This window comes from Saimiri boliviensis, chromosome 4 (genome assembly GCF_048565385.1).
Source record: "Saimiri boliviensis isolate mSaiBol1 chromosome 4, mSaiBol1.pri, whole genome shotgun sequence".
Classification (NCBI taxonomy): domain Eukaryota; kingdom Metazoa; phylum Chordata; class Mammalia; order Primates; family Cebidae; genus Saimiri; species Saimiri boliviensis.
This window is the reverse complement of record NC_133452.1, coordinates 155,444,320-155,471,036: the sequence shown is the minus strand read 5'-3', so window position 1 is coordinate 155,471,036 and position 26,717 is coordinate 155,444,320. Positions and strand designations below refer to the sequence as shown.

The window sequence follows — 26,717 nt, the reverse complement described above, 5'->3', positions numbered from 1 at the left end:
CTCCGCCGTTTTACCTCAGTGCTCATGATTGAGTCCGCTCACCCAACTCCTTAGCTCTTATCGGGACCTTAGCACCAGTTTCACGGTTTTTTTTTTCTTCTATTTATTGGGAGATTGCCTTTCTTTGGTGCCAGCTGCGACCAGTTACTATTTTAGAGAGACAGTTAACAACCTCTGGACCATCGCCTGATGGGATGAACATCTAGAAAAAATAAAGCTCTCAAACAAATAAATAAAAAATAAATAAAAAATGAAGCTCTCTGCCCAAGTGGCAAAGCCGAAGCAAGAATTCCTAAATCCTGATTATTTCCAAGTTCTCTTTTATTGCCGGGGAGAGTCTTGAAGCACAAAAAATGGAAGTTTGGCAAAAGTAGATGAAAACGATGCAGATCATGGGAGCCGGATATCATTGCATCGAGCCAGTTCTTCTGAAACCTATCAGCAAGACTGACTTCGGAGCTACTGCTACTTACCTAATGGAAGAAGACAAGTGGGCAGAGTTTAGCCAGTCATGGGAACTATCACCACCCAAAAGTATTTATAAAGCAGCCACATGAGCACTTTGCCTCTCTGCTGAGCACAGGGCAGCCCCGGTAATGGGAGATTACAAATGAAGACAGAAAGGAAAGAAAACAAGACTCCGGCGTAAAAATGTGCTAATGGTGTTTGGGAGCAGAGGCTGCAGGCCAAGGAAAGAATGCCTCATCCCATCCCTACTCAGCCAGCGCCTGGACACATACGTCTCTTATAATCACTTCAAGGGCTCTCATTTCTTATAAAGGTCTTGGACGAGTCTAGAATTTTGCCTGGCCTCCAAAGCTCTGTACAATTGGACCCTCATCTTCTAGAACCATGGCCATGACTCCTCTCCAAGCACCCTCTGCCCCAGTCAGGGTGGTCTCCCACACACCCCAGGACCCTGCATGAAGGAGCCCTGAGCCGGATGCTCATGCCCGTAATCCCAGTACTCTGGGAGGCCCAGGTGGGCGGATTATTTCAGCCCAAGAGTTTGAGACCAGCCTGGGCAACACGGCAAAACCCCGTCTCTACAAAAAACTTTAAAAATCAGCCAGGCATGGTGGCACATGCCTTTAGTCCCAGCTATTTAGGAGGCTGAGGCAGGGGGATTGCTTGAGCACAGAAGGTTGAGGCTGCAGTGAGCCATGATCATGCCACAGCACTCCAGCCTAGGCAAGAAAAAGAAGAGAGAGAGAGAGAGAGGGGGAGAGAGAGGGGGGGGGGGAAGGAAGGAAGGAGAAAGAAAAGAGAAAGAGAAAGCCCTGGGACAATAAATATATTTATTTACCCAGAGACAGGTCTCTGCCTCTCCAAAAAAGAGATCAAGATCTGGAGAGGCTGGTGAATTTCCCAAGATTGGTGGACAAATGTAGGATCAGAGTCAGGTCTGCTGACCTGAGCCTACCACCCTCTCCCTAATCCCATGCTAAGGACCACTGTGGGTTAACTTTGTGGAAATAGTGTCTTCACTGCTTCTTCAGTGATGCTCTCCATCCCTAAAGAGCCAAGATTTCCTGTTCCCTTCTTCTGTATCCTCTGCTGAGCCTAGCATGGGGTATTGCATATAGCAGACAACTTACATGTATTTACCGTTTGATAAGGATTCTGCTCACTGTGGTCAAGGCAACATGAATGAAAATTAAGTATGGGAGCAGACTTTAGTGATGAGGGCTCAAGGAACAACAGATGGGGCATATGACCATTTTCAAAAACAGAAGACACAGATGGTATCATAGGCATTTGTCTTTTCCCTGATACACCAGTCCGAGTGATACCAATCATGTAATGAATCCATAATGGTAATGCAGGAAAAAGGCAGTTCCTTAGTCTACACCATCTAGACCTGAATAGAGACATTCTCCAAAGTCATCAGTAGTGTTCCAAGCCATCCCTGGTTTTGTCCTAGTATGCTCCCTCTAGCATTCTTCCAAGTCTCCACTTCAAAGTCCCACCTCACCTTCAAATCTCAGCTTCCACCCTGCCCATTGCCTGACACACAGCACGTGCTCCAGACCTACCGAGCAGATGGAAGAACAAATGGAACAACATGGTCAAGATCTGAACTGAGTATGAATGATGAAATGTTAAATCCAACCAATGTTGATTTATAAGTAGTTGATGGAGAAGCCATAATATCCCTGTATCCTCCCAACTTCTGCTGTCAGTCCTGTGAGTTAAAATATCTGGCCCCCTCCGAGACTTTTTTTTTTTTGAAACTAGAAAGGACTTACTCAGGCAATGTTATGGAACTTCCATTCCAGTTCATCTCCCCATGAACTGACACATGTGGGGAGACTATGGGTGAGGTGAAGGTGAGGGTGATAAATACCTACCTGAGAGGGGCTTTAGAGACAGTTGTCTGGTGGAAAGGACAGTGAAACTGTGATCTGGAAGGTCACATAGGAAACTCTATGATAACAGCTCTGTTGTTACTTCAATTGTTTCTGCTTGTTAAAAATAGCAAAGTTCTCTAAAGATGCTTATACTAACTACAAAAGATTTTATTCTTTGTACTTATTATTATTTTTAGCATATTTATTTGGGGATGGAGGTGTTATAGAGACAGGGGAGGGGCGCTAAACCAACACCTAAACTGCCCCTTGGTGCTGTCATAGCCAAGAATAAAATAAAGAAGTATGAAATGTTTCTTTGCGATGACTTCTTGGGTTCTCATGGACCTTTCCCTAATGTGCATGATAAGTTCAGGAAATTATTCTTTCTCTTCCCGGTGTGCCATTAGGAAAGGGTCCAAAGAAGCAAGCCAGAAGAGCCATCAATACAGAAACTTACATGTCTGCTTGCGCTAAAACTTACTCCAAGGGTAAAATCTGTTTTGTCAGTAACGCAGTCTAAAGCTGAGTTAAGAAATGAGAAATCAGACTGCCTGCTATTTGTGGTTGAATCTGAAATTGCCATGGTGAGACAGAAGAGCCAGCTTTTCTTGGTCTGTGAGTGGTCCCATCATTGGTCGGCATCTTAATAGCTCATCTGAACTACCTGTACCCTGCTAGTGCTCGGCAGGTGTCACCTGCCCTATACACATGGCCAGCATGGATTACACTGTGATTCTGTCTTACCAAGGAGAAGACAGACTGTACAATGACTGGCTTTTTTAGATTCTGAAAAAACGTCCTTATGAAATAGACATGCCATAGTATCAGTGGAAGTTATCTTCGAGCAGTGGGATTGAACGGTTTTTGTTCTCTTTTTCAAATATGGATTGTCCATTTTTCCTATCTCAAACGTTTTTTTTTCATTATCAGATATCTGTTGAAAAGAATTGAGTGAAACAAATTTATTTATTTATTTATTTATTTATTTTGAGACGGAGTTTCGCTCTTGTTACCCAGGCTGGAGTGCAATGGCGCAATCTGGGCTCACCGCAACCTCCGCCTCCTGGGTTCAGGCAATTCTCCTTCCTCAGCTTCCTGAGTAGCTGGGATTACAGGCACGCGTCACCATGCCTAGCTAATTTTTTGCATTTTTAGTAGAGACAGGGTTTCACCATGTTGACCAGGATGGTCTCGATCTCTTGACCTCGTGATCCACCCGCCTCGGCCTCCCAAAGTGCTGGGATTATAGGCTTGAGCCACTGCGCCTGGCCTTAAACAGAAATTTATCATACAATTTCACAATCAAAAAGTATTTTCTGGGCCGGGCATAATGGCTCATGCCTATAATCCCAGCATTTTGGGAGGCCAAGGTGAGCAGATCACCTGAGGTCAGGAGTTTGAGACCAGCCTGGCCAACATGGTCAAATCCTGTCCCTACTAAAAATTAGCTGGGTGTGGGGCCATGTGTCTGTAATCTCAGCTACTCAGGAGGCTGAGGCAGGAGAATTGCTTGAACCAGGGAGGCAGAGGTTGCAGTGAGCTGAGATGGCGCCACTACACTCCAGCCTAGGTGACAGTGTGAGACTCTGTATCTAAAAAAAAAAAAAATTTTTTTTAAATATTTTCTGAATACCTACTATGTGCCAAGGTGCTAAATGAGATATAAATCAGGGGAAACAAGACAGAAACACAGAATCATTAGTGCATGAGAGTAATAAGTGCTGAGGTGTGAACTGTGTAGAGCAGACAGCAAACATCCAACCTGGGCAGGATGGGTTTTGTTGATATGACTAACCCATGGCAAGTTTTTGCATTTGGTCAGCTTGACAAAACACAAGAAGCATTTTCACAAAAAAAGAAAAGGGGAATGCTTTTTTTTTTTTGGATAGAATTCCTTTTCTCTAAAATCCAGAAAGCAGAAAGCAGACTGCTTGGTCCTCAGTCATTGGGACTACTGTCTCCCTTCACACAGTTCCGGGGCTCCTCAAGACAAGAGGTTTCATAAAGGCTACGGCTCAGCCACAGCTGCCTTTCTGAAGTGTCCATGTGCATACAGTAAAATGGAATCTAAATTTACAGTCTCACTGAAGGAAGGAAGCAGTAATGTCACACTCCACTTACTTAACAAATATGTTGGCAATATTCCATTAAATCCTAAAGTCAAGTTAATTTAAAGACTCTGGTCTGCTCAAATCCCAACCATATCACAGTTGATTTTAGGCTCTGCCTTAGCCAAAGCACATATCAAAAGGGCAATAATTTTATATTAGGTAATTGTTAAATATTAGCATTTTTAATGCCGTTACAGCTTACTGATTTTTTTATTCAATGATTTTACTCTCACTAGCAGAGAAAGGAGACATGCTTATTGAATAAGGCTAAATAGTTTTGCAATCTGGGAAGGAAAGATGAGTAGGTAGACTGAGAATGTCAGTGTTAGACCACTAGGTACACTTATTTAAAGAATAATCATTCAGGCACTGATAATAAGTGAGGTTTATTTTTCATTAATAGGACTGTTGCCTTGGCAACTTCCAGCTCACAAAAGTATTTATATCAGCGTACAATTATGACACGAAGAAACAGCTTCAATGTGTCCTTTCTACATCCAGACCTAAAACCTTTTATTATATATTTCAGCTACATTATTGGTTTCAGTTAAGATGACCTCAACACCCCACCAATCCCATTCAAAATACGTCATATCCATCCCCAAAGAGGCAGTTTAAACAAATTGCTTGCTAACATCAAATAGATCAAAGGTAGAACTGATAAATGGTTTTCTTTTGCAAAAAGGATGATTTATGTGGGTTGTTTTTATTTTCCTGCTTGTTCAGCAGAGGGCAAAGTATTTTTAAACAATCAATGTCATGAATATTAATGTTCATTCAAATCATGTACCATTTCCCTAAAACTCCTATTTTCCTAGTTCATAATTATCACCAAATAGCCTAAAGCATTTAAGACACTGTGAGAATATGAATCAGTACAACATATATGTGGGAGAATAATTTGGCAATAAATATTAGGGATCACTTGCCATTGGCCAGGCATTTCCAATTGTAGAAATTTTCCTTGAGAAAATAATTGTACAATTATAAAATAATTGGCCAGGCATGGTGGCTCATGCTTATAATCCCAGAACTCTGGGAGGCCAAGGCAGATGGACCACCTGAGGTCAGGAGTCCAAAACCAGCCTAGCCAACATTGTGAAACCTCATCTCTACTAAAAATACAAAATATTAGCTAGGCATGGTGGTGGGTGCCTGTAATCCCAGCTAGTTGGGAGCCTGAGGCAGGAGAATCGCTTGAACCCAGGAGAAGGAGGTTGCAATGAGCTGAGATCGTGCCATTGCACTCCAGCCTTGGCAACGAGAGTGAAACTGCATCTCAATAATAATAATTGTTTGTACAAGGCTTTTAACTGCAATTTGGTTTACAATAGGGTAAAAACTGAAAACAAGTCAAATGTCACTACTTTTTAAAATGATTATCAATACTACTAGATGACCATCCTTGCAGGGACAGGACCAGGGTAGAGTTAGCAAGGAGCCCATGAGAACTTAAGAAGTGTTCTCTCTTAAGGTCACACCCTGGGGGCTTCACTTGTGTTACCTTAGTCCAAGCCCCAAATTCTTGTACATACATTACTTTACCTACATACGATTTTGATTGTTTAAATCAATTACGGTCTAATACACGAAGAAATACTATACAGTCCTTAAAAATGATGATGTGGCTGAGGGTTGTAGCTCACACCTGTAATCCCAGCACTTTGGGAGACCAAGGTGGGCGAATCACTTGAGGTCAGAAGTTCAAGACCAGCCTGGCCAACATGGCAAAAACCTGTCTTTACTAAAAATACAAAAATTAGTCTGGCATGGTGGGTGCCTTTAATCCCAGCTCCTTGGGAGGCTGAGGCAGGAGAATTGCTTGAACCCAGGAAACGGAGGTTGCAGTCAGCCGAGATCACACCACCGCACTCCAGCCTGGGCAACAGAGTGATTCTGTCTTAAAAAAAATAAAGACAATGTAGACTTCAACTCATTGACACGGAAACAGGCCCAGAAGACATGGTCTAAGTTAAATAAGCAGGTTACAAAAACAGTTTGTGCAGAAAAGTCTGCAAAATCTATAATGTAAGACCAATCATTGTAACTTAAAAAGCCCAACATAGAACTCTTCTAAATAATTTATTATTGCAATTTATATTTAAAAAGATCAAAGACTGGAAAGAATTTAAAACAGTGAGTAGTTCTAAGGGCATGGGAATAGGAAAAGAAAGAAAACATCACTGCATATTTAAATCCATTTGCTTTTCTGACAGGCATGAGTATTGTTACAAATTTATATTCTGAACAAAACCATTCTCCTGAATAAACTGCATTTTCAAATTCAATCACTGTGTAGCCACAAAACACTTGGCCAACTGGCTCCTCTCCAAATTCTCTAACTCGTTTTTCTATCACTTAAGGAATCTAAAGCACTTTATCAACACATTGAAGCCAAATCTTTTGACTTAGAGAACCAGCAAATCCTTCATGGTTGATGAATCTTGGATCTTCACAAATAAATGATATTTGGCTACTAAGGCCACTCGGAAAAATCAGAGACAACAAGGTACTCCTTATATTAGAATGTGACACGAAGCATATGGGATTATCCTTTCACTTTGTGTTAAGTCATATTCTTATCTAAGTGTTCATGAATGTATATACGCCTTGTGTCCCCACGTAGAAAATACATTCCGGAGGACTAAGCCAGTAGGTCCGTATATAGAAGGGCCTTTATTACAACAGAAGCTTAGTAACTACTGTGTAATAATGAAGGGCTGAAATTATCGTCAAACAGTGTGGTATAGTAGAGAAACCATAAGCATGAGCTTCAGATAGGCCTTGGATCAAATTCAACTCTACACCTTACTACACACATAGCCATTCCCAACGTACCCAACTTTTCTGAGGCATGATTCCATTACCTCAAAAGATACATTAAAAACTCTTGGCTGGGTGTGCTGGCTCAAGCCTGTAATCCCAGCATTTCAGGAGGCCGAGGTGGGCGGCTCACCTGAGGTAAGGTGTTCAAGACCAGCCTGGTCAACATGGTGAAATCCTGTCTCTACAAAAACACAAAAATTAGCCAGGCATGATGGTGAGTGCCTGTAATCCCAGCTACTCCAAAGGCTGAAGTGGGACAACTGCTTGAACTCAGGTGGCAGAGGTTACAGTGAGCTGAGATCATGCCACTGCACTCCAGCCTGGGTGACAGAGCAAGACTGTGTGTCAGGAAAAAAACAAAAACAGAAACAAAACCTCTCCTAATGATTAAGGGGAGTAATGTTTGTTGATAGCTGTGCCCAGTGCCTGATATCTAGCAAACCCTCCACAAATGCTAGTTTTCCTTCCCTTTTTAAAAAATTGCTTCTCTTACTAATATGGAAAACGAAAATAAGGCAGGAAAAGAAAGTTGATCTCTAGTGACTGTAAAGTGTAGCTAAGGGCCGGTTATGATGGCTCACACCTATAATGCCAGTATTTTGGAAGGCCATGGTGGGAGGACTGCTTGAGGCCAGGAGTTCAAGACCAGCATGGGCAACACAGTGAGACCCCCATCTCTACAAACACTTTTTTTTAAAAATTAGCTACCCATAAAATAAATAAATAAATAAATTAGCTACCCGTGGTCCCAGTTACTTGGGAGGCTGAGGTGGGAGGATCTCTTGAACCCAGGAGTTTAAGGCTGCAGTGAACTATGATCATGCCACTGCACTCCAGCCTGGGTGATACAGTGAGATCTATCTCTTAAAAAAAAAAAAAAAGCCAAGATCTAGATTTTGTTCAGAACCACGTCCACCCAATATCAACACATCTGCATTGAGAACTCACTATGACCACTCAACCATGAAAGGTCCTTGCTAAACACTCTATCCTCATTCTCCCCATGGATTCCCAGGCAGCTGGGACTCCTGACCACCAGGGTGCCCTGCAACCAAGCTGTGCAGGATTGGTGGGACAGCTGGTGCCCACATTTTCTCTTTACTTTGTTTTTTGCTGCTGGGTGAGCTGCCTTTCAGGCAATATCTTGATTCCAAGATTTTTTTACTCTAGCATAGGCGTCCCCAAACTACGGCCCGGGGGCCGCATGTGGCCCCCTGAGGCCATTTATCCGCGCCCCCCACCCCCCCCCGCTGCACTTCAGGAAGGGGCACCTCTTTCATTGGTGGTCAGTGAGAGGAGCACAGTATGTGGCAGCCCTCCGACGGTCTGAGGGACAGTGAACTGGCCTCCTGTGTAAAAAGTTTGGGGACGCCTGCTCTAGCACCAAATATTCCTTTCCCATCTCCTGATGATCACAGTGACACATGCTTGTTGGAAAAAGTTCAAAAGACATGGATGTTTAAACTGTAAAAGCCTCAATAATCCCACCCCCTAAGGACAACCACTGTCAGTAATTCAATGAATATCCCTCCAGACGTTATTTTGAACAAGACAAACCTCTCTCAAGTGCATGTGCCCCTTCTCGTCTCCCTTCTTTCAATTCCTGCTCAGTTATTCTCAGAAAAGCTCTTTTCCTGTCCTTTTGTCCAACTCGTGAATTTCAAGATAACCCTAATAATGGTTGCTAAGCAGCAAAACAGCCTAAGTATGTACTCGCCTAAAGAAAAAAGAAAAATCTTGTTTGGTATCAAAAGTAGAAAAGAATCAGATCCAAAGTCAACTGAAAGTACGTACAGAAATCCCTATTTATGTCTTTGACCTTCTCTAATTAAACTCACATTCCTCCAGGTATCAGCATTCATAACAAATAACTATGTTTCGTTTCGTGTTACTGTTTTCTTGTTTCATTTAACTAAAAGCATGGTGAAATTAATTTTTTAGCATTTTGCATTATATAAGTACTGCTCAGTAGCCTATAGGGAAGGCTTTTCTTCATCATGTCTCAGCTATCACAGACTGATACCTTTGTAAAATAAGTAAAGATGCAGTACTGGAAAAATAAAATTTAAAAAACTGAGCCGGCGCGGTGCCTCACGCCTGTAATCCCAGCACTTTGGGAGGCCGAGACGGGTGGATCATGAGCTCAAGAGATCGAGACTGTCCTGGTCAACATGGTGAAACCCCGTCTCTACTAAAAATACAAAAAATTAGCTGGTCATGGTGGTGCGTGCCTGTAATCCCAGCTACTGAGGAGGCTGAGGCAGGAGAATTGCCTGAACCCAGGAGGCGGAGGTTGCGGTGAGCCGAGATCGCGCCATTGCACTCCAGCCTGAGTAACAAGAGTGAAACTCTGCCTCAAACAAACAAACAAACAAACAAACAAACAAACTGAAATACAAAGCCAGGCGCTGTGGCTCATGCCTGTAATCCCAGCACTTTGGGAAGCTCAGGTGGGCAGATCACGAGGTCAGGAGATCGAGATCATCCTTGCCAGCTTGGTGAAACCCTGTCTCTACTAAAAATACAAAAATTAACTGGGCATGGTGGCAGGTGCCTGTAATCCCAGCTACTTGAGAGGCTGAGGCAGGAGAACTGCTTGAACCGGGGAGCCGGAGGTTGCAGTGAGCCGAGATCCAGCCACTGCACTCCAGCCTGGTGACAGAGCGAGACTCCATTTCAAAACAAAACCACCCAAACAAACAAAAACTGAAATGCAAAGTATAGTGCAGGTCTAAGTTATTTCAATTACTAGATTTTGCAAACTTAAACAATTCCTCTGTTGCACTGCTATACAAGTTTTCAAAGTGTAACTCATAACTTCTGTCCTTATGGCACAAACCGTTAGTGAATGGTTTTCCAGCTGCAGCCTCCGGGCACAGCGCGTGCAGTGATGCTGTTTGATATCTTTCCCTGGGAACCTATCCACCCATGGTCTATGCGAAATGTCTATGGGAAAATATCTTCCAAGTTTCTAAAAAATAATTTACAAATGAGCTTTGGGGAGAGATCTCACTGAAAAATTTGGGACTGCCTATATTTGTATGTATTGAGATAATCAACTAAATTTTTCACTTTCCATCCAGACATTTACAATGATATAAATACAGCAAAGACTTGTGAAACCAAGGAGATTTGATTCTTAGAAATACAGAGGGAAGTCCCCACCAAAAGTTTAATTTCCCAACTTATCCTTTCAGACTAAAAAGTCATTTCTTGCCTGATCTCTGTCATTTTGATTGTTAACAATTGAGGGGGAAGCAACATGCCCAAATCCAGTCTAACCTGGAAAACCAAACAAAATTCTATTCTTAACTCTCACCTTAGGTTTAATATATTTACAGAGGCCGGGTGTGATGGCTCACGCCTGTAATCCCAGCACTTTGGGAGGCCAAGGCGGGTGGATCACCTGAGGTCAGGAGTTCAAGATCTGCCTGGGCAACATGGTGAAATGCCATCTCTACTAAAAATACAAAAATTAGCTAAGTGGCCTGGGCGCAGTAGCTCACGCCTGTAATCCCAGCACTTTGGGAGGCCAGGGCAGGTGGATCACAAGGTCAGGAGACTGAGACCATCCTGGCCAACATGGTGAAACCCCATCTCTACTAAAAATACAAAACAATTAGCTGGGTGTGGTGATGTTCTCCTGTAGTCCCAGCTACTCGGGAGGCTGAGGCAAGAGAATCACTTGAACCCAGGAGGTGGAGACTGCAGTGAGCCAAGATCGAACCACTTCACTACAGCCTGGGTGACAGTGCGAGGCACCAACTCAAAAAAAAAAAAAAAAATTAGCTGGGCGTAGTGGCACACATCTGTAATCTCGGCTACTTGGGAGGTTGAGGCAGGGGAATCGCTTGAACCGGGGTGGGGGCGGGTGGGGGGGTGGAGGTTGCAGTGAGCCAAGATCACGCCACTGCACTCCAGCCTGGGCGGCACAGTAAGACTCTGTCTCAAAATAAATAAATGAATGAATGAAGAAATAAAATAAAAAATAAAATAGTTATAGTAAGGTTCACATAATATATTATCTCAGATGGAGCTCAAGGGGTTTCTACTGGCAGTGACTACAAGTCAATATATGGATGAATTTTCTGGTTACTTAGGAATCTTTGTCTCACTTTCTTAAATTGCCTCAGAGGTCCAGTCTTTAATGTTTCACTTCCCTCAACTACAAAAGGGCAATGAGAATGAATGAAGGGAAATGAGGAAGGGTACCAGATAAACAGCTGTGCTAAATTCAGAGGAGAGAGAGAGAGAGAGAGAGAGAGAGACAGAGAGAGAGAGACAGAGAGAGAGTGTAGAGACAGACAGAGAGAGAGAGAAACCAAAATCTATAGTGACACAGCAATCTAACAGTCTACGTATTTTTTTCCTTCTTCTCACAGTTGATAATAGTCTGTTTCTCAGTATTTCACTTGCTAATTTCCTGACTTAAAACCTGGCCTTGATAATTTGTTTTCTGACTGCTGGTCTAGGTTTGGCTTGATTCAAGCTGTCAGCCACAGTGAATTCATCTGTCCATTGATTCCATTATTCCTTAATAATTTGATTCATCCATTTACATACTTGTTTTCACGCATTCATTTAGAAAACACTGATTAACTATTACGGGCACAGTGCTAGACAGAGAGAGGGCTGGAGGAAAAGAGCATAATTTTAGAACCTTGTAAGAAACCCCAACTCTCAATAGGTAGGCCCAAAGTTATAAATCATGCTACTTTACCTGTATGTTAATTTGTTTTAACTAAAGTAATTTAAAGTCAAGTATCAGCATTCCAAGTACCTTACTATCTAAAAAATTTTAAGGGTTTTCTGAAAGGGAAAGGATTTGTACTGTAAACACAGGTCAGCGGTAAATTACTAGTTCGTTGAATACCCTGTTCTCTTTTACATCACTAAGTCATCTTATATTTAATGCATGAAAAAGACTTGGTGTATAATGTGTTATAACATATATATACATATGTATGTAAAATCTGGCATGTTTTAAAACTAACACTGTTAAACCACAATGTAAAGACAACCAGAAAAGGAAAAGAAATACTGAAGGTTGGAAAACTTATTTTGTCCTTGCTGTATGTATAGAAATATAATAAATCTGCAAACACATTTCCTAGAATCAGAGTGATGCTTCAGCCATAGTGCCCACACATTTGACTGAGACTGTTTTTTCTTATATGTAGCTAATAATGATATCATGAGGAAGTCAGAGATGAGCAGAGTGCATGCGCACGTGTGTATTGTGTTAGAATGGGTGCGTGAGTAGAAATAACAAGATAAGCTAAATGAAGTCAGTACGTAAAGAGGTCATTCCTTTTGGACAAAAGTACTGCTGAAGCAGCCTCCAGGCAAACAATAGAGTTATCCCGAAGTCTAGATAGAAAACAACAAGTGTTCCAATTATGGGCATAGTTTTAGAAAGAAGGTAGAGAAGAAAGAAGGCAAGGAAAGAGGCAAGAGAAGGAATATATATTCTGTAGTATTCAGTGGCATGATGAATTCCCGACATTGGAAACAATCCTCTATCCTCCGAAAGCCTATTTTTTTCTTCCCTTCTTTTTTTTTTTTTTTTTCTTTTCTGAGACAGAGCCTCCTCTGTCACCCAGGCTGGAGTGAGTGCAGTACTGTGACCACAGCCAACTGCAGCCTAGAACTCCTGGGCTAAAATTATCCTCCCGCTTCAGTCTCCCGAGAAGCCAGGGTTACAGGCGCGTGCCACCATGCTCAGCTAATAAAAAGGTATTTTTGAGGAGAAAATGTTAGGAAGAAAGTTGCTGGTTACTCTCAAGAAGTTAATTTTTTTAATAGTGATGGGATCGGCCGGGCCCAGTGGCTCATGCCTGTAATCCCAGCAGTTTGTGAGCCCAAAGTGGTGGATCACTTAACGTTAGGCATTTGAGACCATCCTGGTCAACATGATGAAACCCCGTCTTGACTAAACACACAAACATTAGCCCAGCATGGTGGCACATATCTGTAGTCCCAGCTACTTGGGAGGCTGAGGCATGAGGATGGCTTGAACCCAGGAGGCAGAGGTTGCCGTGAGCTGAGGTGCTGCCACTGCACTCCAGCCTGGGTGACAGAGTGAGACTCTGTCTCAAAAAAAAAAAAAAAAAAATTAGTGATGGGGGTCTCACTATATTGCCTGGGCTGGTCTTGAACTCCCAGCCTCAAGCAATCCTCCCCACTTGGCCTCTAGTAAAAATGCTGGGATTACAGGCCTGAGCCACCACGCCCAGCCAACTCTCAGGAGCTTCTGGCATGGACTGAGCTGTAGATACACGCCACGCATTTCCACAGAGCAACATCGTGCATGTAAGACTCAATCCATTTCTTCCAAGGAGCAAGCGAAGAGGTACCCAGGGGTAATATGATTTGCCCCAACTGCAGCAGCTCTGGGCATGTGCACAAATTCAGCCCTGTACATGCTGTCTGTTCCATTTTGCTTATGTCAGTGAACACAGAACAGAAAGGAAGAACCAGGACAGATGTCCATAGGTTTCCTGGTGACAAACATCATCATGAGCAGGATTAAGACCCAGAGGATTAAGAACCTCATCCACAATAGCACACTAATTTCATGGTCAACTTGGGGGTAAACCCCAGGTTTCCGTCCCCTAGTGTAATATTCAAATCATTATGTCATGAGCTCTAGGGCATAGAGGAATCTCTTTCAGATTCAGCAACTCCAGTGAGGATTCAGCTTTGTCTGATTTACTCGACCAAAGAATTTAATTGCCCCTAAAGTATTTGCTACTGAAAACAGGCCAGGAAAGGCTAATGTCATTATGGAGGTTCTTCCTCTTCCTGCTTAATTTGTTTGTACAGGCAATCCCCAGCTATACAAAGAAGTGAAAGCAACAAGAGTTCATTACGATTCCTATACATTGTTGCTGTTTTTTTTTTTTTTAATTTTAAATTTGAAAAGTGTAGGTTACCTACGTAACAGGAAAAAAAAATGCATTTTAAAGTTAACTCACTTTTTTTTCTCAACGGCTACACGTTTCAAATCTGTTGGCTATAGTTCAACTATGAATCTGTGACAGAAAATGTATATTTTAAGGCCAGGCACCATGGCTTACTCTGTAATCTCAATACTTTGGGAGGCCAAGGTGGGAGGATTGCTTGAGTCTAGGAGTTTGAGACCAGCCTAAGCAAAATGGTGAAACCCTGTCTCTATTAAAAATATGAAAAATTGGCCTGGCGTGGTGGCTCACGCCTGTAATCCCAGCACTTTGGGAGGGCAAGGCGGATGGATCACAAGGTCAACAGATCGAGACCATCCTAGTCAATGCGGTGAAACCCCGTCTCTACTAAAAATACAAAAAATTAGCAGGGCGTGGTGGCACGTGCCTGTAATCCCAGCTACTCAGGAGGCTGAGGCAGGAGAATCGCCTGAATCCAGGAGGCGGAGGTTGCGGTGAGCCGAGATCACACCATTGCACTCCAGCCTGGGTAACAAGAGTGAAACTCCGTCTCAAAAAAAAAAAAAAAAAAAATATATATATATATATATATATGAAAAATTAGGTAGGCGTGGTGGTGTGCACCTATAGTCCCAGCTATTCAGGAGACTGAGGTGGGAGAATCACCTGAGCCCAGGAAGTTGAGGCTGCAGTGAGCCTGGATCATGCCACGGCAGTCCAGCCTGAGTGAAGGGAGTGAGACCTTGTCTCAAAGAAAAAAAGGACAATTTTCTTTTCATTGGACAAAAGACCTGAAATAAGTCTGTACTGTGTACATATAATGATCTTAAGTCTAAAAAAGGATATTAAAATGCACTTGATATTTAATAATATATTAACATTAAAGCTTAAAAGTGCATAAGGATTTTTCAAAGGCTGCATATTTTTCTTGAAAAAATTAGTTCATATGACTCAGAAAATTACATATTTCCCTTTGCCACATGTGAAATTCCTTAAACATCTTGAAAGAAACATAAAATAAAGTTTAGAATGGTCACTTCAATATAACTAAAATAGCCTCCTGAAATACAAGAATGCTTCAATATTAAGAAATATTAATATATTAATATAATTAATTTATTAAGAAGAAAAGTTATATTTTTAGCATCTCTATAGATGCTGAAAAAGACCAATAATCTTGCTTAAAAATGGGAGATACAGACCGGGCGCAGTGGCTCAAGCCTGTAATCCCAGCACATTGGGAGGCCGAGGCGGGTGGATCACGAGGTCAAGAGATCGAGACCATCCTGGTCAACATGGTGAAACCCCGTCTCTACTAAAGGTGCAAAAAATTAGCTGGGCATGGTGGCGCGTGCCTGTAATCCCAACTACTCCGGAGGTTGAGGCAGGAGAATTGCCTGAACCCAGGAGGCGGAGGTTGCGATGAGCCGAGATCGCGCCATTGCACTCCAGCCCGGGTAACAAGAGTGAAACTCCATCTCAAAAAATGGGAGATACAGGAATTGAACATTAAAATGACCACACACACACACACACACACACACACATACACACACACACACAGTTTTTTTCAGCACAAAACAAGCATCATACTTAATGGGCTGGCATTGCTGCCAAAAGATAAGCCTTTTTCAATATTTTAAAAATAATGTCTTAAAGGTAATAGTAAATAAAAAGACATGAAAGGTATAAAAAGGAAGAGGTCAATTAATTACTATTTGCAAATAACTATATACCTAGAAAGTGCTGGATAATCAACTGAAAAGCTCCAATAAACAACAACAAAAGTGAGCTTCAGCCGGGCACGGTGGCTCACGCATGTAATCCCAGCACTTTGAGAGGCTGAGGAAAGCGGATCATGAGGTCAAGAGATCGAGACCATCCTGGCCAACATGGTGAAACCCCGTTTCTACTAAAAATACAAAAATTAGCTGGGCGTGGTGGCATGTGCATATGGTCCCAGCTACTCGGGAGGCTGAGGCAGAAGAATGGCTTGAACCAAGGAGATGGAGGTTGCAGTGAGCTGAGATTGTACCACTGCACTCCAGCCTGGCAACAGTGCAAGACTTGGTCTCAAAAAAAAAAAAAAAAAAAATATATATATATATATATATATATATATATATATATATATATATTTTAACTTCAGAAAGGTAGCCAGACACAAAATTAACACACACAAATCAGCAGCTTCCACGTATGTGAACAACCAATCCAAAAATATATAGACAAAAGTAGTTCATTTGCTAAAATTAACAACCCCGGTCCTCCGAAATAAACTCAAGAATCATGCCAAACTGCAGAAAAACTTGATAGTACTCCTGAAGGATTCAAAAGTGGACTTGAATCAATGGAGACATATCCTGGTTTTGGATAGGAAGACATCACACAGATGTGAACATCTTAATACTATTTATAATTTTAACTGGATTCCAATAAAAACTCCAACATTTTTCTTCTGGAGACAGACAAGTTGATTTTAAACAAAAAGATAAACAAGCAAACACATCCAGGAGAACTCTGGATAAGAAGAGCCATGGGGAGAATTAACAGTATCACACATGAAACATACTCTAAATCAGGGGGCCCCAGCCTCCAGGACACAGACTGGTACTGGTCCATGGCCTATTAGGAACTGGGGCGCACAGCAAGAGGTGAGCAGTGAGCAAGCCAGCGAGTGAGTGGAGCTTCATCTGTATTCGCAGCCGCGCCCCATCGCTTGCATTACTGCCTGAGCTCTGCCTCCTGTCAGATGAGCAGCAGCATTAGATTCTCAGAGGAGCATAAACCCTACTGTGAACAGAGCACACAAGGGATCTTGGCTGTGCACTCCTTGCGAGAATCTAATGCCTGATGATCTGTCACTGTCTCCCATTACCCCTAAATGGGGCTGTCTAGTTGCAGGAAAATAAGCTCAGGGCTCTCACTGATTCAATCTGATGATGAGGATGTAACAATAATAGAAATAAAGTGCAATCCCTTTTCCCAGTCCATGGAAAAACTATCTTCCACGAAACCGGTCCCTGGTGCCAAAAAGGTTGAGTACAGCTGCTCGAAATCCTCAGTGACTAAAACAGTTGGAACTGAGACATGAACAGCACAGTGGAATGAACAGAAAGTCCAAAATGAGACCTGAAGACACACAGGTGTTTAGCATGTGATAAAGGCGGCATTCCAATCCATGGGGGAAATGGAATTGCAAGACCCTCTCTGGAAAAAAAAAACCTGGATCCATGCCTTACATCACTCACCAAGGTAAAGTCAAATGTGGATCAAATGTATGTGTCAAAAATGAAGCCATGAAAGCCCTTAGAAGAAAAAGCTGTTTAAATGACAACTTACAATCTAGAAGCCATAAAATAAAGATATGTTTATGATAAAGTCTACTACATAAACGTCAAAAACAACATCAACAACAACATAAGCAAGGTGTTTTTTTTTTTTTTTTTGAGATGAAGTCTAGCTCTGTGGCCCAGGCTGGAGTGCAGTGGCGTGATCTCAGCTCACTGCAACCTCCGCCTCCTGGGTTCAAGCAATTATCCTGCCTCAGCCTCCCGAGTAGATGGGGTTACAGGTGCCCACCACCACAGCCAGCTATTTTTTGTATTTTTATTAGAGACAGGGTTTCACCATGTTGGTCAGGCTGGTCTCGAATGCCTGACCTCATGATTCGCCTGCCTCGGTCCCACAAAGTGCTGGGATTACAGATGTGAGCCAGCACACCGGCCAGAAATGTCATAGTCATAATGCCATAATGACAATGGGGAAAATTATTTGTATCTCTCACCACAGACAGAGGCTAATATCCCCATCATGTAAAGTTATCTAGAAATCAATAATAAACCAATGACCTCCTTGTTTCCGTCTATGGACAAAAGAAATGCATAAACAACTCACAGCAAAAGTGATATAAGTGACCCTTAAACATGTGAAAAGGTGCTCAACCTCACTCATCGTAAGAAAATGACAAACTGAAAATGACACGGAAATACTGTTTGTCACCTCTCTGATCAGCAAAACGCCACTGACATCTCCCTCTATAGGTGAGTCTGGGGAAACAGACACACTCATCCATTGCTGGTGAAAGTGTAAGGGGCATATTCCCCACAGAAGGCAACTTACAATAGAACTTAAAAGCACAACGCTCTTCCCTTCACCCAGCATCCTGCTGTTCCCTTAACCTGCCGCACCCTGCTCTGTGCGCCAGGCCCACCACCTAGACCAGCACTCCCCAATCTTTTTGGCATCAGGGGCCCATTTCACGGAAGACAACTTTTCCACAGACAAAACGGGATGACTTGAGGTCAGGAATTCGAGACTTGCCTGGCCAACATAGTGAAACCCTCTGTCTCCGTTAAAAACACAAAAATCAGCTGGGTGTGGTGGCTCAGGACGGTAGTCACAGCTACTCGGGAGGCAGAGGTTGTAGTGATCTGAGATGGCACCACTGCACTCTAGCCTGGGCAACAGAGTGAGACTCCATTTCAAAAAATAATAATAATAAATTACTAAATAAGCAGAAAGGAAAGCACCAAGGCAAGAGATTGGCAGAAAGCATATTTGCTGTCCAAGAAAAAGGAAAATGCGCACATTACATTTACTGGGCACTTTATTTCTATTCTTATTACATTATAATATGTAGTGAAATAATTCTACAACTCACCATAATGTAGAATCAGTGAGATGCCTGAACTTGTTTCCCTGCAACTAGACAATCCCATCTGGGGGTGACGGGAGATCACTAGAGGTCAGGAATTTGAGACCAGCCTGGCCAATGTAATGAAACCCCGTCTCTGTTAAAAACACAAAAATTAGCTGGGCATGGTGGTGCAGGAGTGTAGTCACAGCTATTTGGGAGGCTGAGGCAGGAGAATCGCTTGAACCTGGGAGGCAGAGGTTGCAGTGATCTGAGATCGTGCCACTGCACTCCAGCCTGGGCAAGGAGTCAAATTCCATTAAAAAAAAAATATATATATATATATCCCAAACCCAAAAAAGCTACTTGTCTGCCACTGCATTGCCGAGGTCTTTAACACACCACCCACATCACCTAGCCTCTCTAATTTGCAGTTTCCTTCTCTGTAGAAGACAGAAAGACAGATAGATGGATGGATAGAAGGAAGGAAAGGAGGGAGGGAGGAGAAAGGAAGAAAAAGAAAAGTAAAGAAAGAAAGGGAGAAGGAAGAAAGGGAGGAATAAAGAAAAGAGGGAAAAAGGGGAAGGATAGCGAAGGTGAGGAAAGGAATTATGGAAGGAAGGAAGGATGAAAATAAAAGGAAAGAAAGGAAAAAAGAAAAGAGGGAAAAGAGAGGAAGGGAGGGAGGAAGCAAGAAAAAAAAAGAGAAAATAAGTAAGCAAGCACGGGAGTGGATAACTGGAATGGGTGACTTTGAAATGCTTCCTTCTCTAAAAATCCTGGCTATCGCTCATGGCTAAGGCAGTAAGAAAGAAGAGCCCAGTTTAAAGCCTGGATGGAACCCCGAGGCAGAATTCTTGACGCAAGTCATTTTCTGGACCTCTGCCATTTGGAGAAACTGAAAGACACAGAGATCCTTCGGGCTTGCAATTGCCAAGATATTCTACATCTAGTGGTAATAAAAATTAATGATCAAATTAAAACAATGAGCAGGAAACTGGAGGCTCATGGGAAGACCAAGTTGGCTGAAGGCAGAGTGGGCAGGTGAGAAGATCCATGTAGCATGGGCTGGTTTGCTGAGTCAGCCCCACAGCAGTGCTTCTGACAAGTTTTTTTGGGATGGGGATCCTATATAGACACAGACCCTAAAGCACTAAAAATGTAAATGGTCACTTTTTAAATGAGTACAAATGATCCATCAATATCTTCTAGAATCAAAAGAACTGGAAGAATATGGATACCATTCGTAAAATAAACATGCAGATATTTTGTATTATTTATTCCAGAGATAAGGTTATTATATGTTTCAAAGATAAGACTTACGTAAAGGAAGATGTGACAACTTATAGGACCAGAAAGCACAGACTCATAGAGACCTACGGGTCCTTTTAGATGAAGGAGCCAGATGTTCACCTAGACCGCAGGAGAATGGGAAGATGCTTCATCTTTAGTGTTCTGTGTATCCTTTTGCCGACATGGTTCCTTCTGCTAGTTTCTCATGGTATCTACCCTGTCATGGCTCTAGATGCTTTTTGTAATGGTGATGAGGCCGCCCTATTGCAAGCTATTTGGAAACCAAATAGCTCCCTCATGCTTTCAGGCTGAGAGAACTGATGAGTCAGGGGCATGGGCTATTGAGAGCCAGAGGCCCTGATAAATTATGTCATCCTGCCTCGCTAAGGAGCAGATTAAGGGACTAGCTCAAGGCCATGCTGTCAAAAGCAGGGCCACTCAAAATCCAAATATTAATACAAACTGCCAGTGCGAGTCAGAGGAAGAGAGACTTCTCCTGTTGCCACTCTTTGAACTCATGAACAGCATGACACAAAATGATCAACGTATTTTGTAGATGATTTAATTAAATGGTCGAGACTAGGAACATCTGGCATAGTGATTGTTACTCATCAAAAGTGAGGCTGTAATAACTTTCTGATCATGTTCATCCTTGATAGAAGTCAGGGAACTCAAGGACAGAACATTGTGTGGCAGGTGATTTGATCACAGCGTGTTTTACGTGTGTTACATTTAGTTGAATTTTATTGCCCTTTTGTTAAAATTGTGGTTCTTTCATTTTAAATAATAAGAAATTTTTTAATGATATCTGTTTTTAAACTTCCGGTTTAGGTTCAGGGGTACACGTTCAGGTTTATTATGTACGTAAATTTTGTGTCATGGAGGTCTGATGTACAGATTACTTCACTGCCCATGTGATAAGTGTAGCACCCGACAGATTTTTTTTTTTTTTTTTTTTTTTTGAGACAGAGTCTTGCAATTGTCGCCCAGGTTGTAGTACAGTGGTGTGATCTCAGCTCACTGCAATCTCTGCTTCCTGGGTTCAAGCATTCTCCTGCCTCAGTCTCCTGAGTAGCTGGGACTACAGGCATGCGCCACCACGCCCAACTAATTTTGTGTGTGTGTGTGTGTGTGTGTGTGTGTGTGTGTGTGTGTGTGTGTGTATTTTTAGTAGAGACGGGGTTTCACCATGCTGGCCAGGATGGTCTTGATTTCCTGACCTCGTGATCTGCCCACTTAAGCCTCCCAAAGTACTGGGATTACAAGTGTGAGCCACTGTGCCCAGCAGCACCCGACAGGTTCTGATCCTCACCTTTCTTCTGCCCTCCACTCTCTGGTTGTCCCACTATATGCCATCCGCTTCTTTGTGTCCATGTGTTCTCAGTGTTTAGCTCCCACTTACTAGTGAGAGCATCCAGTAATAAGAGTTTTCTAAATCCATTTCCATCAAGAACAGGAAATAAATATTCCAGATTCCTATAAATATTTAAAATGTAAATTCTAGAAATCTCCAAAAAAGACTTGGGTTAGGAAGAGCTATGATTGGCAGTTGCTTCATGTTTGTCTCATCCATTAGAAACAGACCTGAGATAAGTTCTGCTATGAATTCTAACAATAGGATAAAAAATAGCTCTCAATGGCCAGACACAGTGGCTCATCCCTGTAATCCCAGCACTTTGGGAGGTGGAGGTGGGTGGATCACAAGGTCAGGAGTTCAAGACCAGCCTGGCCAACATGGTGAAAACCCGTCTCTACTAAACATACAAAAATTAGCCAAGCAGAGTGTTGCGTGCCTATAATCCCAGTTACTCGGGTGGCTGAGACAGGAGAGTTGCTTGAACCTGGGAGGCGGAGGTTGCAGTGAGCTGAGATCGCACCACTGCATTCCAGCCTGAATTACAGAGCAAGACTCCATAAAAAAAAAAAAAAAAAAGACAAACTCAAAATCACATAAATCCATTTACGGATAAATGATGTCCAGCCAAGGGTTAGGTACTACGTAGGCCCAGTTTCTAGAGGGTTTGCTTCTTTGACACTGAGAACTCTATTTACCCAACATCTATTATAAAATTATGCCTTTATGCAATTATGTATAAAGTCATGCATTCTTTTTTAAAAGGGGTGGAAGCTGTGTCAGTGGTTTTGGGTTCAAGAGTGGTTTAAATAAGCCCTTTGGTTTAGGTTGCACACAAGGAGGCTTTACAAGATCTAATCTTTTCTAAACCTGTTACGCTCTTCGGTTCAGCAGAGATTCCTAATTGTAGCTATTAGTTCCCCTTTTTTGTGGTCTGTTCTGTCAATAGACTACAGAGTGTTCAGTAAATTAAGCCCAACCAGCAGCCAACACACCGAGGCAGACGTGAAATCATAGCTTGGCTGCCCTTATTCCTTACTGGTATCTGTGAAATGGCTTTTAAGCACAGGCGCGGGATTTAACATGATGCACATTTGTGTCATTCTCAAATTTCCATTCTGGACAATCAGGTATGTGAGGGTTTTTTTTTTTTTTTTTTTTTCTAGGCAACAGGTGTGTTCTTGGAATAAAGTTCAACCCCCACTTCTGGCTGATGTGAGAGGCAACAGCTGCAAGCTTAATACCAATGACACATGGTTCTATAAGCGAGAGAAAAAATAAACGGTATGTTCAAAGTATTAAAGTCATGGGCAGATGGACGCTAGCTGCCTGCACTTCTCTTTCTGGTGCAGAGCTGGAGTCTCAACTTTCAGATGACAAGTGTTTCTTTCTTTCTCTCTCGCTCGCTTGCCTTTCTTCCTTCCTCTTTTATTCTTTTCTTTCCTTTCCTCTATTTTTTAAAAACTAGTGAGAACATAAATTTCCTTAAGCATTACATATTCGTTATTGAGAATATTCCTTCCTCTGAGTCATCCTGTTTACAGGCTGATGAATGAGGAGATGAAAAACTTAATATTAATCGAGTTACACCTTATAACTCCCTTTGTTCTAAAAAGAACTTAAAGGGACTGTTTACTATGCAATTTGAAAATAGCATGTAAATCTTAAATCTTTTTTTAAAAATGCAAAGCTAAATATACTTATTTATAGGTCTCACTATTCTCTTGTAAAAAGCTTCTATCTAGAATTTTTGAGGTACTTCTAATGAGTTATAATGTCCTGTGTACCTCGGAAGCCTAATGTAGACATTAATTAATAGAAACCATAATGATACAATAATTACTGTGATAGTGTTCAAGAGAGAAAATGTTTGTTAATCACTCAAGCATCTCTTTTTGTGTGCTGCAGATAATATTCCTCTGTACGTGTTAGCTTTCAGGAGTTATCATGCCTCAGAATATAAGAGGCTCAGCCACTCTTGCTGCCTATGAGGTTTCTTGCAACCAAAAATACTGAGGGAAAGAACAGACCAGAGTAGTAACAATGGAGCTGTGGGATGCGTTTGATGCAGACGCGTCTTATTGCACAGGCTTTTCCAGAACTCATATATACCAAGGCTTCTCTCTTTCACCAACGGGTACTTCAACAAAAATGGAGACGAATCTTTGTTTTTCTTAGCCGTGACAAACAAATACATTGCAATGTGATGAGATACGCACCTGTTTAATTACAATCTTGGAGACTGGCGTAACCAGTCACCGGATCCCCTGGGAGATGGTGTGGGGTGTTGCATACGATGTCTAATTGGGAGGGGAGCAAAGAGAGAATCCCTTTCTACTATTTTTTTAAAACCCCAAACCACAACTTCATTCAAGAACCAGATTTTCTGTGGATCTATACTGAAAATGGTTTTGCCAGGCTTGCCTCATTGCTGAGAAAACTATCGGCAGGTGGATTTGGAATTCAATCCTTAGTGAGAAACAAAGGCAAAGAAGAAGACCCCAGTGATAAATTCCTTTTTATGTTTTTCATTGGTTTGGCTAACGCATTAGATTTTCACTAAATGCATGCAAACAATGACTAACCTCGAAGATGATGCTAATATTTTTTAAAATATGCAAAGTGTCTAAAACTGGCAAGCAAGCTTAGGCATCTTTAAAATTCTCTTCCAATCTAGAGAAGATCAAAGTCTGTGTTTTTGCTTTTCCTCAGGCTGTACTTGGTTCAAAATTATATTAAGATATATACATGACACAAAATTTACCATCTTAACCATTTTTAGTGTCCAGCTCAGTACTGAAGTATACTCACACCGTTGTACAATCTCAGGAGCTTTTAATCTTTGAAAACTGAAACTCTGTACTCATTGAACAATTTCCTATTCTTTCCTCCCTCCCACCTCTGGCAAACACCATTCTGCTTTGTCTCCATGAATTTGTCCACGCTAGGTACTACACATACATGGAATAACACAGCATTTGTCTTTTTGTGTCTGGCTTATTTCATTTAGCATAATATTCTCAAGGCTCATCCATACTACAGTATGTAGCAGCATTTCCTTCCTTTTCAAGGCTAATATTCCATTGTATGTACAGACCACATTTAGTGTATCTGTCAATGCACACTTGGATTGCTTCCACCTCGTGGCTATTGTGAATAATGCTGCTATGAACATGGGTGTCTCTTGGAGATGCTGCTTTCAACTTTGGGGGGTATATATAGAAGTGAAATTGTTGGATCATACGGTAGTTCCATTTTATTTTTTTTTTTGAGAAGTCAACATACTGTTTTCCACAGTGGCTGCACCATTTCACATTCCCACAGAGGCTCCAGTTTCTCCACATCCTCACCTTGTTAATTTCTGTTCTTCAAATAGCAGCCATCCCAATGGACATAAGGTGATATCCTCAGGCCACATTTTACAGAAAGAAGACGGTGGCTGCTGACTGAGTCAGCTCAGCCAGGGGAACCTTCTTAAAGCATAAATCAAATCACCCCGAGTCCTCTGCCCGGTGCCCCCAGGTGGCTTTCCATCACAGCAGGAAGGAAAGCCAAGTCCCTCACTGTCACTAGAAGGGCATGTTGTACTCTGAGCCCTTGTTACCCCTCTCCCTGGTCTTTTCCCAGGCCTTCTGTTCTGCTGAGACCACACCAAGCTTGCTCTGAGCCTTCGCTCTTGCTGTTCCCTCTGCCTGGAACTCTCTTCCCTACATCGCTCCACGGCTCACTCCCTCTCTCCATCAGATCTCTGCTCAGTGTCACCTCAGATACACCTTCCTATCCCAAGCAATATCCCTGCTCCCAGCACTCTACACGACGCTGCTTTCTTATTCTTTTGTCGTAACTTAACATACTTGAATTCGTTTATGTATTTGTAGCTATCATCTGTTTCCCAGACTAAACTGGAAGTTCTGTGAGAGCAGAACATGGCCTATCTTGTTCATCCCGATGCTCCCAGCTTCCAGAACGGTGCCACAACACTCTATCCGTACGCATTGCAGGAACAATTAAATGAATAAACGGTGATGAATGATTTAGCCACCACCTGCCTAGCCAGAGTAAAAAAAAGTAAAGAAAGATCTCATCAGGTTGTTAGAGTCATCAGAGGCTGGGGTGGTAAGTTTAAACTCTCCACTGAGAACAGGGGAGGAAAGCACTTACATGGGTCTCCACGTCTCCAGCAAGCATCCTGCTGTTCTTTAAAAACTCAGCCACCATACCGTTCATCAGCTTGTCAAAGGCTTCCACGGAGGGTGCCACACCTTGGGGAAAGAAGCATTTTGTTACTCTCTGGTAGTTGAATGAAAACCTCGGACTGGCCATGCATCGTGGCTCACACTTGTAATCCCAGCACTTTGGGAGGCTGGGGCAGGCAGTTCGCCTGAGGTTAGGAGTTCAAGAGCAGCCTGGACAACATGGTGAAACCCCATCTCTACTAAAAATACAAAATTAGCCAGGTGTGGTGGTGGGCATCTGTAATTCCAGTGACTCAGGAGGCTGAGGTGGGGAAATTGCTTGAACTTGGGAGGTAGAGGTGATCCCAGGGAGCTGAGATCCAGCCACTGCACTTAGCCTGAGTGACAGAGCGAGACTCCGTCTAAAAAAAAAAAAAAGAAAAGAAAACCTGGGACTGCCTTGCCATAGGCAAGATGGAAATATGGAAGTTTAATATCATCAATGTCATTCTCACTAATTCATTCGCTAAGTCATTCCTTCATTCAATCAATGCTTTTGTTTTTTGTGGGTTTTATTTGAGACAGGGTCTCACTCTGTCATCAGTGCAGTGGCATGATCTCAGCTCACCATAACCTCTGCCTTCAGGGTACAAGTGATTTTCCAGCCTCACCTCCCAGGTAGCTGAAACCATGGGTGCAGGCCACCACGGCTGGCTAATTTTTGTGTTTTTTGTAGAGACGGGGTCCCACCATGTTGGTCAGGCTGGTTTCAAACTCCTGGCCTCAAGTGATCGTCCCACTTTGGCCTCCCAAAGTGCTGGGATTACAGGCATGAGCCACCATGCCCGGCTCTCAATCAATGTCTATTAAACATTTCTCAACCGCTCAGGAAAACACTGTTTTCCTATTTTTCATCCTCCTGAGTAAAGACACTGTGTAATTTCATTTCATTCCCTCCTAACCCAGGGAGTTAGGTGGCACCATCACAATGTCATAGACGAGGAACTGGTGTTGCAAACATAGCACGTGACTGGGCTGAGTTATAGCC

General features: G+C 42.4%; 1 protein-coding gene across 1 annotated transcript in view; it reads right to left on the bottom strand.

Annotated features, from left to right (window-relative positions):
- Positions 1–26,717, bottom strand: part of CAP2 (cyclase associated actin cytoskeleton regulatory protein 2) — a 151,094-nt gene that overhangs the window by 94,056 nt on the left and 30,321 nt on the right. Inside the window, exon 3 of the mRNA XM_039462690.2 lies at positions 25,656–25,756. Within this exon, the coding sequence (XP_039318624.1) occupies positions 25,656–25,756 (101 nt within the window). The remainder of the gene's footprint in view (positions 1–25,655; positions 25,757–26,717) is intronic.